This window comes from Xenopus tropicalis, chromosome 3 (assembly GCF_000004195.4).
Source record: "Xenopus tropicalis strain Nigerian chromosome 3, UCB_Xtro_10.0, whole genome shotgun sequence".
NCBI lineage: Eukaryota > Metazoa > Chordata > Amphibia > Anura > Pipidae > Xenopus > Xenopus tropicalis.
In genome coordinates this window covers 85,468,955-85,484,633 of record NC_030679.2, presented here as the reverse complement: position 1 = coordinate 85,484,633, position 15,679 = coordinate 85,468,955, and the positions used below count along the sequence as shown (strand labels likewise).

Genomic DNA, 15,679 nt, shown 5'->3' with positions numbered 1-15,679 from the left:
AGATAATTGACGTTTTTTCTACTGTTCCTGATGCATAAGCATATTTTAATACCTTGTGCTTTTCTGAATATTGCTAAAAGAATTTTATTCATCAATAAAGGATACAGTAAGAGTCCTATAAAATACAGTATGGTTCATCTGCTTGATTGGTTCGAAGAAGTAGTTCACCTTAGCATTATTTTTTTTTGTATTATGTAGACTTTTAAGTATTTAATGAAATAGGCACAATAAGAATGGTAACTTAAATTACATACAAAAATATTAAAGACAACACCACAGAATATTCCTACATCTAAACAAAGTTGCACTTTTGGGGCCTAAAAATGGCCATTTGATTGTAAGCACTGTTACTGCAAAAAGTAGCTGTGTCCTAAAAATGAATGTGTTCTTGTGACTTAAATGTATGATCTCATTTACAATTAAAATTTTGTTTGCACTAATACAGTCAACACAGTAGAACTCTTCCTTTCTGATCATTTTGCCAATACACACTTTATAATGTTCATAACTATTCATAACTCTAGGTTTGAATTATTGATATTCTCTTGCATTTTTTATAGCCCTCATATTCATATAAACTACTATTAACTAAAATATAATTAATTTTCTTACAGCCATTTGGTTTGCATGTCAGTCATACATCCTTTGCAAAGTCCTTTCAATGTCATAGTGATACATTATATGGAATGTGGTATTACTTCCATAAGGACTGCATTTGTTTCTAGCACAGTATATGGTTTTAATATTAATACAAATAATTGGGAATAATTATTAGCAAATTGGAAGACATGTTTAAATGAATATATAAAACTAGTAAAATGAAATTACTGCACTCTCAGAGTAAAGCCATAGCAACCAATTAGTTTAGTAAATGCTACCTGCTAATTGGATGCTATGGGTTACTAGACAAATTACAAAGTTAAAGAAGATCTAATATTGACATATTAGAGGAAGCCCTGAAGCTATAAATGCAGAGGCTGCATGACAAGGGATCCGAATGACCAGCAGCCAGATTACACTGGTTTATGTTTAAAGATTGGCAAAATCAGATGCAGCTGTAAATGGGTGAGAAGCAATAAGTTAAGGAGGGGGAAAGCTGGGCTGTGGCTTGAGAAGGAAAGGGATGTGATGTCACAAGAGAAGCAGTTCACTTCCTATCTTCTGAACAGGTAGAAACATCCCACCCACCCTCCACTGTTTTTTGCATATTTTGTAAAATGCCAGGAGATTCTCTTCTTTATGCTCTCATACTATCTATTAATAACAGAATGTGAATGTTTTCCTATATGCATTGTTATATTGAGGTTTCAGTAACATTATACAGTATGAATATCAGAGTCTGCCTGGTATTATTTATGTTAAATGAAAGTCAAATCCTTGATCCAGTGAATTTTCCGATCGCCGGGGGGGTCAGGAAGGAATTTTTTCCCTCTTGAAGCATAATTGGCACAGGCTTCAGGCTGGGTTTTTTGCCTTCCTCTGGATCAAAACAGTGACTATATGGTAATGTATTTTAAGTTGTATCTGTCACAGGAGTGGTAGGACCTTGTCAGAGTACTGCATCATTGAGGCACTGCAGATTCAGGACCAGCAGCAGGGCTGCTGAACTTCTCTCATGGTGGGAGATACAGCTTCTGCTGGTAGCAGAGTTTGGGGCCATCCTCTCTGTAGGTAGAGGCAGCCTAATACTCAGTGGTGGATATAATTACATAGTGCTGATTTCAAGTCTTCTGTAAGGAACAGCAGAGCATAGTAGCAATCTCTTATGGAATTCTGGCTTTGAATATTTCCTTGGGGTGAGGTTGGCAAGGTCCTATTTATTTGATAAAATGTAAATAAATGCTGTGGCCTCTTTTTACCCATTTCTGGCTCCTGGTGTTTTATTAAGGTATGTAACAATGGGGTTCAGAGGGATGGTTGAAAGCGAAGGGCAATTGAGGAGTCCCCTTGTCATATAAACTTATTAAGAGTTGTCCTCTGAGCACTTTTGCAATTTACATTTAGGCTTTAGCTCAGTAGCTCTGGTGAAAGGCCAAACATTAATGAGCATATTTACTACAGTGTGTAAGCCAACATAACAGGTGATGGTGCCCATAGCAACCAATCAACAATTAGATTTGAACATTTACCCAGTTAGAAAACAAAAGCAAATATCTGATTGGTTGCTATAGTCAACATCATCTGTGATGTTGGCTTACACACTATAATAAATGTGCCCCATACTGTGTAAGCACTTTATATGCACTTCCTTGATTCACTTAACACTAGTGTTGCTGATTCTCAGTTGAGCCAAATGTCTGGTATTTGCAGTCTAATTATGCAAATATCTCAGAAACAGCTAAAACTTCAAAAACTTACAAAATTGCAAAAGTAGTTAGATCAGCACCCTGAGTAAGTATAGATTAAATGATATTTTGAGTTTAGATCCCCTTTATGATTATTTATTACATTTCCCCTATGTCATTTCTGCCCTATTACTTTACATCAAATGTGATCCATCTATTTGCCATTATGTGATTTACAGTGTATCTCTAGGAGCACAAAATAATGGTTCTACTAATTTTTGTCCTCCTTCACAGACATTATCTCTGTCCCGGCTAGAGCCTTCCCAGGGTCCAGTATCAGGAGGGACTCAGGTCACTATCAGTGGAACAAATCTAAGTGCAGGTAGCAGTGTCAAAGTAATGTTTGGAGCACAGCCATGCATTTTTGACAGGTAATTCTGTTTTACAGTAATGCTAACAATTGTTTCCTAATTATTTGAGGAAAAACAAGAAGTAATTTATATATATATATATATATATATATATAGTTTGGTTCTATGTTCACTGCATTTTTTTGTGTGCATGTACACAGCTTAGAGAGAGAGCATTGATTCAGTGTATTCTGTCTGTCAAAATGATAAGAGCTTGCAGGGGAACTACACATTTACTGCTATACAGGTATGGGATCCCTTGTCCGGAAACCCATCCAGAAAGTTCCGAATACGGAAAGGCCACCTCCCATAGACTCCATTATAAGCAAATTATTCTAGTTTTCAAAAAGTATTTCCTTTTTCTCTGTAATTATAAAACAGAACCTTGTACTTGATCCCAACTAAGATATAATGAATACATATTGGATGCAAAACAAGCCTATTGGGTTTATTCAATATTTAAGTGATTTTTAGCAGAATTAAGTTATGGAGATTCAATTAATGGAAAGATCCCTTATCCGTAACCCCCAGCATTCTGGATAACAGGTCCCATACCTGTACCAGGCTACAGTGATCAGTACAGTACATTGAGAATGTACTCGGTAATGGCATCTTTTCCAAATCTTCACATTGGTGCTATTCCATATGGAGGGCCCTTCTCATTCCAAAATGCTGCTTCTTAAACCTCAACGATTGTTTTAATTCCCACATGTCTTCATGGGAATACGTGAAACACCAAAAAACAAAGCTTTATTTGTGCCATACATATAGTTCATTGTACATGATGCATGCTCCAAAGCCATCATTATTTGGAGTATGAAATTGCTGCTAAATTCACTAAAAAATGTATATATATTGCCACCACAATGTAAATACAATACTGACATTACCCAGATAATCCTGTCTGCGTTTCCCATTCCCAACAAACTGGTTATTGCCTAAATTACTTATAATACAGCAGAGGGATAAATAGCTAAATACCGTTTCTCTATAATGGCTATTAAAAAACTCAGCAAGACATGATTCATATACTATTTTCCTGCTGGCAGAAAGACAAAGATATGCTGTTATAAATATTTCACTTTCTATGCATGAAATTTATTATGCTATTTGTGCGTAATTAATTGTTGGAACACAAGTCTCATCCCATTAATTGTGAACTCTCTTTTAAAACATTCTCTTTATTGCTTGCATTGCTTTGTCAGGAGAACAGCAACTGAGATCTTTTGCAATACCACAGCTTCTCCGAATCTGGGAAAGGTAAAAGTTACAGTACAGATTGACAAGGCGAAAATTGCTCAAGAACTTCTGTTTGAGTATGTGGAGGATCCCAAAATTATCAAAATGGAACCAGAGTGGAGCATTGTCAGGTAAAATGCACGAGGTTGTGATTCATTTCCAAAGGAATAATGCATGGTGGTACGTGTTAAAGTTTTGACAAAAACGCCTCACGCAACTTCCTTAGCCACTTCTCGAAGATCATAAACGGGACATCATCTCGTTAGTTACAGCTTTGCATGCAGGCAGATTGGCCATATGGCTCAGCAAAACTTCTGCCTAAATAGAGGTAATCACGCACTTTCCCCCAGTACTAATACCCTAGGCCAGATTATTTGCTACAATGGAACAGCACTGTCAATGGCATTGACTGTCACTGTGACACCATTTTTTCTACACTGAGGGGGTCTATTTATCATACTGTGTAAAAAATGGTGAAAAAATATATCACCATCACCAGACTTCACTTTGTAATAAATGGTGTATTTATAAAGCTTTGATGATGTACCTCTGTGTAAACATCCAGTGTAAACGTAACCAGCAAATTTAAAATGCAATATACAGCATTTATCCATTGCAGGTTTGTTTCCACTTTTTATTCTGCTGAATTTACTTGAAGTTTTCCTATTCAATTTAATAGATTACTCAAGGTCTGAAGTTTTGTTAAAATAACAGCATCAAATCTGGCCTACGGGCGGCATAAAATAAAACACACACCTTAAGAAATTCTCTGTTTATTTTGCACTTCTTGTTAGACCATTTTTCTGCTTTTAATTGTTTTACATCGTATGATAAATAGTATTTGATCCAGGTAATCCAAGAAGTGCTAAAATAAGGCAATGGCTGGAGGTTTGCTTGCTATTCTGATTTTTGTTTGTTTTGGAAGGAGTGCCTTGGTTGTCTCTTTCTGGATAAAAACAAATGAGTTCATGTTGTACCCCTAGCAATGTGCTCAAACACAGTTGGTTCCTGGGCCAATTACACAGAATCATCTCATGGAAATTGTTTTACATGTGGTGATTCCAATACTAATCAATGTGAATTTTTAGATACTTCATCACCTGAGGGACAACAGTTTTTAGCAGATGGCAAAGCGCCACAGGTGCCATCAGCCTAAAAAAACTATAGCTGTGCTATTCTATTTCTACATCTCCCAGTTTTTATATTCTATCTTTCCCACTCTTTCATTTGTAAAAGGGTACTGTGTGGGGTGAATAACCATTTTATAGAAGCTGATATTTTTATTATATAAAGTACAATTTTTAATGGATTATTTTAAAGCCCACCAGCTGAAAGCACTTTATTCATGAAATGGCCCACATCTTTCTGTTATGAATAACTTTAACATATTTTGTATAACCCACATTATCTGACATTAAAGGAAAATTATAAGGTTACAGCTGGGACTGTGGGAGGTTAAAGTAAGTGGGAAAGCTTGTAGCAGAGAGTCAAGAAATGCTATTCTTTTATACTGTCACTGCTACATTGCATATGCATCTTCTAGTGAGGCACTGAGCAAAGCCATTGCCGTAGATTGAAGGGAAACTCCTGCTTTTGAACAAATGTTCGTTAAAGAGCCCAACACAGAAACCACTAATGTATCTATGACTGTACACCGTTCCTTCAAAAAGTGTGAATAGATACCATATTTATATGCTGAAATCCAGCTGCAAAACAGTTCTTCTCTGCATCATTTAGACTTCTGGGGGAGGAGGGACTAAAACACTAATGTCACAAATTAGTCATTTAGTAACTTCTCCGCAGTAACTTAGTAACTTTAGTAACTTCTCTGCAGTTTACAGACAGCATGCAGGAACTACATAACCCACAATGCATTGCACGGTGATGTTACTTGCCTTATTAACATAACGTGCAGGGAATTGTGGGGTTTGGAGGATGCAGGCTGAAGGAAAGTCGACTACTGTTAAGTCTTTTTGAGTCTCAAAGTAGTCAACCAGATCAGCAGGAAAACAGGGGGCAAGGCTTAGGTAACTGTTCCAAATCATATTATTACATTAAAAATCATGAAAAGGCTGCATATTTTTAATTGATGTATATTGCAAAGTTGCTTGAAATTATGTTTACTTTTCAAAAAGCTTAAGTTGTGTTTGGGTGGATTTCCCCTTTAAATAAAGGTAATTTAACTTGAACTGCTTTTCTGTTTTTAGTGGAAACACTCCTATATCAGTGTGGGGAACAAATCTGGACATTATCAGGAATCCACGCATAAGGGCCAAACTAGGTGGAAAGGAACATATAAATGTAAGTGACTATACAAATCTATTTACACATACTCTCTGATGCATCTTCCCAAGAATCAACTGCCATGCTGCCAAGTGTTGTTGAATTAGCTGTCTTATTGGAATTTGCTAATATACTATTACATTTTCTGTGAAAGGCCTTTATTCACTAGTAGTGTATCAACAGAATTTACTCATTGTTAATGAAACTAACAGCAACTTTTTTGTTATCTGGTAAACTATAAAAAACTGTTTTTTTTGTAGTAATATGTATAGAATCTCCCTTCTAATTTACTATCTTTTTGCTACTAAACATTGTTAGTTGTGGCACTGAAACAAATATTAAAAATGCGCAAAGAAATACTATTCTTGTTTTGAGATGGCAATATTTAAAGTTTAAACAGCTCACAACAGCCTATGAAACAGGCAACTGTGGGGCAGTGTCACAGATAGTTATGCAGTTTATGTTCATGTGTGTTATCTTGTATAATAAAGTGGAACTGGCATGTTAATTACTACTTTATTCTTCTTGAGTGTTAAAAATAAGCTATGAGTCATGTTCTGTGTCATGGCTATATTTAAACATTTTATGTACTCTAAAAGACTTTAGCCATATATTTTGCCTCTCTTGCCAGGCCCCTGCATCTCTTGGTACTTGTAGCAGCTATAAATCTGTAACTGGAGACTCATACATTTAATAATGTAACATTTATAATGTTCAGACTTAACAAGAGTAAAGTGCACCTGTTTTTATTACTGTATATTACCATGATAATGCAGTAGCATCCTCTTGCTCTGCAGTACAGGAATTAAAGAATATAAAAGCAATAAAGGACATAACTGAGAAAAAAATAAGTACAGCGTACAGTTTTACATTTTAAGTCATGTTAATTTATGGCAAATAGCATACCTTTGTCCTATTTTAAAACAATATTTTCTGTTTGCAGCTGTTGTCAAAAATGAAATGTCTACTGTACTTGTTACCATTTTAATTACTCATTATTTAACATAGATTAATGGTATTTGTGTGTTATAGCTGCTATTTCAACCCTGACTTTTTTTAAAGGCTTTCTGAGATTCTTTATAAATCAGTTAATGAGAGTAAATTCCAGTATATACAAAATGAACCAAAAATGTTACCGTTGTTTTGTGCAGGTTTTCCTTAAACATTTAGAGGTCCATTTATCAACATTCTCATTTTCATGGTTTTAGACTTTTTTTTTTTAAACCATGACTAAACTTCAACAAATATCAGTCATTTATGAAAAGATTTGAACTGAAAATCACGAATATGAAAAGATGCAGAAAAAAATGTGAAAACCGCAACCTTTTCGTATTGTCACACAAATGACAGCATCAAGAAAACCCGGAAACCTGACCACAAAGCAAAGATAGATCTTTCAGTTGTAAGAAGGACATTTGCTATTGACTTCTACATGATCTCGACAGGTTTTACATATTTTTTTTAGTATATTTTAGCTTTTAGATTTGTTGTGGTTTTGTCACTTTTGTGAACTTTAGGAAATGCCCCCCCCTTAAATATTGAATTGCTGTGCACATCTTTTTTGCTGTGGGTTGCACACAAGCATTCACAAATGGGTCACAGGTGTATCCGCTATGCAAGGTTGTTGTACACGAATATAGCTCAGTAAATTTGAATATATACTGTATATTTTCTGCACCACCAAAGTTGTGGTGTCATTTAAACACAGAAGAATGTTTCTGCACACATACATATTCACACTTGTCGATTATGGATCTTTCTCTTTCACAATTTCATATTTAAAAAAGTTCTAATACAAATATGCAATTATATCTGAGTAATAAATTATCTATCTTGCCCAGCTTTTCAGATATTTGTTCCAAATTATTCAGTGCTGTGCTATGTTTATAAATAAGCCCCATTGTCTTAATAGGAAAAAATGGCATTTAAGAGTATTGTGATTAGTAACTCCGTGATTTAAACTCCGTATGGGAGTTTAAATGTTAGCGCATGCACGGTCGCGGGGGGTGGGGCTTGGTTGTGTTTGCGCATGCGCGTGGGGAGTGCAGAATTGGTGCGGCCTCGCCATAAAAAAACAATGCCGTATGCTTAATATCTGATAATAATTAGCCCTGCAGTAGGTGTTTGTTTGACAAATATAATACCTTACTGTATGGTGATAGAAACATTGGAAAGAATTGTTTGTAAATTGTTGAATCTCTGGACTCTAAAAGTCTAGTACATAATGTACAGTATTTATTGCCTAATTCTTTATTGGGCTTTTGTTCTTGGTGCCTTAATAAGTAAGGCCTACAAGTTCAGGCAATTATACTGTGGTTTGGGAATAAAGTGAAACTACAAAGAAATCAGGCTTTGGAGATGACATACAAATGATATCTTTAAAAAAAAGTCTGTATCACTTTAATGGGAACTGCAAAATAGTTATATACATCCTCTATATTTTAGTAACCGTAAAGTCAATAGTGTAGCTCAGGCTTTTACTGCATGATAAAAGAAAGCGCATCAAGAATATTTTTTAGTGCAGCTTTGTAGCAGAGCATTGGATCTCCATGATAATAGTACTTGTCAAATAAAATAATAATTTGGATACCTGCTCTGATCATACAAATCTTCCCTGCTAATTCTTTTATGGTTATGAAGCAAAACTTGACTACAAGGCATTTTAAACTCTCTGATCATGTGCAAATCAAAGATTAGTTGATACCATTTGTAAATTACAAGCATATTAAGGAAATTCATTCCCTCGCAACGTGAAACACAGTATTTATGCACGGTATTCTTCTTTTGCTTTAACATTATTAAATATTGTAGTATATTATTATTATAATTTATAAAGTCACCTAGGGCAGTACTGTCCAACTTGTGTGGTACATAGGGCTGGAATTTTTCTGGCCTATGTGGTGAAGGGCTGAAAATGGAACCCAGTGTTGACCACTCCCCTTTTAAAACAACAACCAATTCAAACAACACCCATGTTATCACAAGAGCTTTTAAGATCATACCTACTTTAATGGTGGTAGCGCAGCAAAATCCCCAAATGTATGGTGCTCACTGCGGATATATCCCCCATCACTTTGGGGATGTGAAAGAAGTTTATGAAGCCATATTATAGGTGTTACTCATAGTAATGTTCAAATATCTATGTTTTGAAATCTGATTACAGCTGCATTAGCATGATCATGAGCAGATCATCTGTTGTTGTGCTTGGAGTGGTGGGAGAGGGATGGGTGGCTTGTCCTGGGACCAAGGGCCTAGTGCAAAGAACTGCTTTGACAGTAGTTAGAAAGAGCATTTGTGTGCTCAATTGAGGAGCAGTAATGTGAAGTTAACATTTTTTGTATACCACGAATCTTCTGCCAAAAAGAGGACTGGTAAATTTACTACTTGCAAGGTGACTATTGTCCATCATGTTTATAGCACTGCCATTAAAGTTATTGTGAATTGTAATAGCAGAGTCCAGTTTGCTTAGAAGTAGCAGGTGCCAGGCCAAAGAGCAGATTATTGAGAGCTGGGCAGAAGACACTTCAAAAAAAGAGTGGATTCATTTGGGAAAAGTTTTATGAAAAGATTGTGATTAAAGATAATCTGTTTGCAATTTATGAGTTTATAGATTTGGTGTTTCTTTTAGCAGGGGAAGATATCAGAGAGCTAAGGATGGGTTAACAGAGAATAATGAGATTAAAGTGTTGGTTGTCCAGAAGAGATTCTGAAAAGCTAAAGTAAATGGGTAAAACTCTGGCAAATTGCCTATCAATTGCAACAAGAAGCATTTATCAGAAAATTACTTAGCGAAACTTCAGAAAGTGGCATTACCATATGTTGAATTCAATTGTCTTGAAGTAAAATAAGCCCACAAGGGTAAACAAAAATACAAGAAGTGAAAGAATACAGTGTAGAATTCACCTATAGTTTAACCAGAGGCAAAGGACTAGAAAAATAAAAATATTTACAAAGCATATAACAATTATTAAAATATACTGCATCACTGTATTACTCTTTCTGGCCTATTTATTTAAATAGCACACAAAGTTCCATGGGCACTATATTTTGCTTCCATATATTACCATTATTTAAGTACTGTGTACCAAATGTTACTGCTTGTTAATGGGTTATGGCAGGTCTGCAGTTATAGTAAACTAGCTGAGTTAGCAGAATTTTTGTGCAGTTCCACACATTATTTCTTAGTTGTGTTCAGAAGCTTACAGATGTGTTTTAGCACAAAGGCACTCCTGGGAATGGGAATGTAGAACCTTGTCACTTGAGGGAAGCAAGATGAATGACTGCTCCCTGTAATCCCTTGGGACCCACACTTGCATTTTCTTAATTTATTTGCATTATTATATGCTTAGGTTGCTAAACTGTGAAATATTTTTTTTTTACAATATAAATCAAATATTGTTAAATTGTGAATTAAATGCTCCATACATTATAAAATTATTTTACAGGGGCAGTATCCTCCCTCATTTAACATAGGTTCAAAGTTGCTTAATCTTTGCCTAAAGTTTTAATCATGAGCTGAATAGGGTAAGCACTGAAACTACTTCAATTTTGGTTAGGGATGCACCGAATCCCTGCATCCCAGAATCCATGTTAAGGGATTTGGCCTAACACTGAACCGAATCGGGAGGGTTAAATGTCACACACGGTGATCCAGTTCGGCCAGGACCGTGGATTCATAGTAACATAGTAAGTTAGGTTGAAAATAAGACTTCACGTTCAACCATAATGCCTATTTATAACCTGCCTCACTACTAGTTGATCCAGAGGAAGGCAAAAAACCCCATCTGAAGCCTCTCTAATTTGCTGCAGAGGGGAAAAGAATTCCTTCCTGACTCCAAGATGGCAATCGGATCAGTCCCTGGATCAACTTGTACTACAGCTATCTCCCATATCCCTGTATTCCCTCACTTGCAAAGAAGCCATCCAGTCTCTTCTTAAAGCTATATAATGTATCAGCCAGTACGACTGATTGGTGAAGGGAATTCCACAGCTTCACAGCTCTTACAGTAAAAAATCCTTTCCGAATATTTAAACGGAACCTCCCTTCTTCTAAATGGAGTGGGTGCCCTCGTGTCCGTTGGAAGGACCTACTGGTAAATAAAGCATTAGAGAGGTTGTTATATGATCCCCTTATATATTTATACATAGTTATCATGTCACCTCTTAAACACCTCTTCTCCAGTGTAAACCTTTACCAGCTTAGTTGCCCTTCTCTTGACCCTCTCTAATTCAATAATGTCCTGTTTGATCACTGGAGACCAAAACTGAACAGCATATTCTAGATGGGGCCTTGCAAATGCTCTATAAAGGGCAAGAATAACCCCCTCCTCCTGTGAATCCGTGAATTTTAATACAGTTTAAAACCTTGTTTGCCCTTGCAGCTGCTGCCTGGCATTGCTTGCTACAGCCAAGTTTATTATCTACAAGGACTCCGAGGTCCTTCTCCATTATGGATTTGCCTAGTGCAGTCCCATTAAGGGTATACGGGGCTTGCATATTTTTAAATTTTTAAACGTAAGGTGCATGACCTTAAGTTTATCCACATTAAATCTCATATGACACTTAGCTGCCCAGATTGCCAATTTGTCAAGATCCTGCTGCAGGGATGCCACATCCTGGATAGAATTGACTGGTCTGCAGAGTTTTGTGTCATCTGCAAACACTGATACATTACTTATAATACCCTCCCCCAAGTCATTTATGAACAAGTTAAACAAAAGTGAACCCAGTACAGAACCCTGAGGGACCCCACTGAGAACTTTACTCCAAGTAGAGAATGTACCATTAACAATCACCCTCTGTACCCGATCCTGTAGCCAGTTTTCTATCCATGTGCAAACGACTGCAAGCCTTCCCTTCACACTTTGTTGCAATTGTTTTTTAGCATGTTTATGCAGTATGTGTAATTACCTCACAAGGACCAGACATGGGGTAGCTTCAGTTTCCCTGTTTGCCCTATTTAGTGTGTTCATCACAGAATACAATGGAATCTATGGACATTTGTTGCCGATGGCTAAATTTTTTTGTGGAAAATGTTTGCCAATATCGAAATGCAGAATTTTGCCGCAAACCCATACCTGTCAAAAGATTTTACTTATCACTAATAGTGTCTTCTGAAGTCAAGATTGTATCTTTTATAATTCATAGAGATATTAACATTGACAGGCACTAATATGGGTACTGTCAGAATAGTGCCAAAAGCAGCATAGCCAGGACCTAACACAGGCATGCTGTCACAGCAGCACCACAGCAGTGATGACAGGTGAGGTTACAGAAGTTCCAAGATAAGCGCTCATTCAAGACTTATGTCAGTATTTCTATTAATGCTGCTATGACAGTGGCCATGTTAGTCCTTTTTTAGTGTTGCTGTCAGAAATGCTGTAACAGCACGCCCTTGTTGGGGGTAACAGAGGGAGCTGAATCCTTATGGGTTGAGCTTCTCACAGATAGTAAAGAATCTACCAAACTAATTGTAGGGGTATGCTATAGACCCAGTGGCGTAGCGTGGGCTTTCGTCGCCTGGGGCCGACCGGAAATTTGCCGCCCCTCTATTTAGTTATTCTTAAAAAAAATAGACAAAATAAAAAAAGCAGCATTAAATTTTTTTTTTTTTTGATTGAATTTGAAATGCGGTGCGCATGTCATAATTGTCAAAAGTGGATTCAGCTGTGTGTCCGTGGCTGCCCATGGTGGCAGGGCCGCCATCAGAAATCACGGGGCCCCTCCCATCAGTACAGGACACACAGACATAAAAAGTATTAGGGTCACCCTACCACAGTGCCCCCCTAACACTATGCTGGCCAGGCCCCCCTAACGCTATTCTGGCCACGGTCCCCCCATACAACTGCCCCATAGACAGTACCCCCATACACAGTGCCCCCAATTGCCCCATACACAGTGCCCCCCACACACATTGCCTCCAATTGCCCATAGAAAGTGCCCCAATTTCCCCATAGACAGTGCCTCCAATTGCCCCATACACAGTGTCCCCATAGACAGCCCCCTCCACACAGTGCCCCCAATTGCCCTTAGACAGTGCCCCCAATAGGAAGTGCCCCCATACACAGTGCCCCAATTTCCCCATACACAGTTCCCCCATAGACAGTACCCCCCAAAGACCTTGCCCCCCCCACAGAAAGTGCCCCCATACACAGTGCCCCAATTGCCCCATACACAGTTCCCCCAATAGAAAGTGCCCCCATAAACAGTGCCCCCAATTGCCCCATACAAAGTGCCCCCAATAGGAAGTGCCCCCATACACAGTGCCCCAATTGCCCCATACACAGTGTCCCCATAGACAATACCCCCCAAAGACCTTGCCCCCCAATAGAAAGTGCCCTCATACACAGAGCCCCAATTGCCCCATACACAGTGCCCCCAATAGGAAGTGCCCCCATACACAATACCCCACAAAGACCTGGCCCCCCCCATGGAAAGTGCCCCAATTTCCCCATAGACAGTAGCCCCCACACAGTGCCCCCAATTTCCCCCATAGTACATACCCCCAACAGACCATCGGCGGCGGCTCCTTTTCTCTTACAGGCAACAGGCGCTTCTATAAGGTTGCGCCTCATCGCTGACGTGTGACGTCATACGCACGGGCGCAACCTTATAAAAGCGCCTGTTGCCTGTAAGAGAGAAGGAGCCGCCGCCGCCCCTTCTGATACGCCGCCCGGGGCCATGGCCCCCTCGGCACCCCCCTTGCTACGCCACTGTATAGACCCCCTAATGTAAGCGAAGAGGAGGAGGCCCAGCTCCTGTTGCAAATAGAAAAAGCTGCTAGTTTGGGGCAAGTGATAATAATGGGGGATTTTAATTATCCTGATATTGACTGGGGCAATAGTACTGCCAGGACAGTAAATGGGAACAAGTTTATAAACTTGCTGCACGACAACTTTATGTCACAGGTTGTTGAGGAGCCAACCAGGAACAATGCTATACTAGATCTAGTGATCTCTAATGACCCAGAACGTATAGCAAATGTGCAAGTGGTAGAACCCCTGGGTAATAGTGACCATAATGTTATTTCATTTGATGTTTGGTGCAGGAAACAAATTTACACGGGGGCAACAAAGACAATGAATTTTAGGAAGGCAAATTTTAGCTCCTTAAGGGCAGCGCTTCAGGGCATAGATTGGGGCATTATGTTTTCTGATAAAAACACAGAGCAGAAATGGTTGTCATTTAAAATGATATTAAATCATTACTGTTCTCAATTCATTCCATTAATAAGAAAAAGTAGAAGTGTTAAGAATCACCCTATGTGGCTTAACTCTGAGGTAAAGAAGTTAATAGGGAAAAAAAGGAAAGCTTTTAAGAAATATAAGTCAGAGGGGACAGTAGATGCGTTTAATGATTATAAACACTATAACAAGTGTTGTAAAACAGCAATCCGGAAGGCAAAGATAGAAAATGAGGAGCGCATCGCGGCCGAGGCCAAGACTAACCCCAAAAAGTTTTTTAAGTATATTAATAGTAAAAAGATGCAGGTTGAGGGTGTTGCCCCATTGAGTTATAATAACAATATGGTTACAGCGGATACAGAAAAGGCAGATGTGCTTAACCAGTTCTTTTCTTCTGTGTATACAGTAGAGGAGCCAGTGGGCCAAGTCCCACCCAATAGCTTCACTGTTGCCTCAGCTCCAACTACACAGTGGTTGGCACAGGATATGGTGCTTAAAGGGTTACACACGATAAATGTAAACAAGGCACCGGGGCCAGATGGAATACACCCTCGGGTACTGAGAGAGCTAGGGGCAGAATTGCAGTGGCCCTTGTTTCTGATATTCTCAGACTCGCTCTCATCAGGTATGGTACCTAGGGATTGGAAGAAGGCGAATGTCACTCCCATATTTAAAAAGGGAGTAAGATCTCAGCCTGGCAATTATAGGCCTGTAAGTTTGACATCCGTGGTGGGCAAGTTATTTGAAGGCTTGTTAAGGGATCACATACAAAATTATGTAGTGGAGAATGCCATTATGAGCAGTAATCAGCATGGCTTTATGAAGGACAGGTCATGTCAGACCAATTTAATTGCTTTTTATGATGAGGTAAGTAAGAAGCTGGACAGTGGGGATGCAGTAGATATAATCTATTTGGATTTTGCCAAAGCATTTGATACCGTTCCCCACAAACGACTGCTTTCTAAGCTAAGGTCTATTGGTCTTAGTGAAGTCGTTTGCACATGGATAGAAAACTGGCTACAGGATCGGGTACAGAGGGTGGTTGTTAATGGCACATTCTCTACTTGGAGTAAGGTTCTCAGTGGGGTCCCTCAGGGTTCTGTACTGGGTCCACTTTTGTTTAATTTGTTCATAAATGACTTAGGGGAGGGTATTTTGAGTAATGTATCAGTGTTTGCAGATGACACAAAACTCTGCAGACCAGTCAATTCTATCCAGGATGTGACATCCCTGCAGCAGGATCTTGACCAACTGGCAATTTGGGCAGCTAAGTGGCAGA

At 38.4% G+C, this 15,679-nt stretch overlaps 1 protein-coding gene across 1 annotated transcript in view; it reads left to right on the top strand.

Annotated features, from left to right (window-relative positions):
• Positions 1–15,679, top strand: part of plxna4 (plexin A4) — a 423,718-nt gene that overhangs the window by 360,214 nt on the left and 47,825 nt on the right. Inside the window, exons 15-17 of the mRNA XM_002931848.5 lie at positions 2,580–2,716; positions 3,901–4,065; positions 6,142–6,235. Coding sequence (XP_002931894.3) covers positions 2,580–2,716; positions 3,901–4,065; positions 6,142–6,235 — 396 coding nt within the window. The remainder of the gene's footprint in view (positions 1–2,579; positions 2,717–3,900; positions 4,066–6,141; positions 6,236–15,679) is intronic.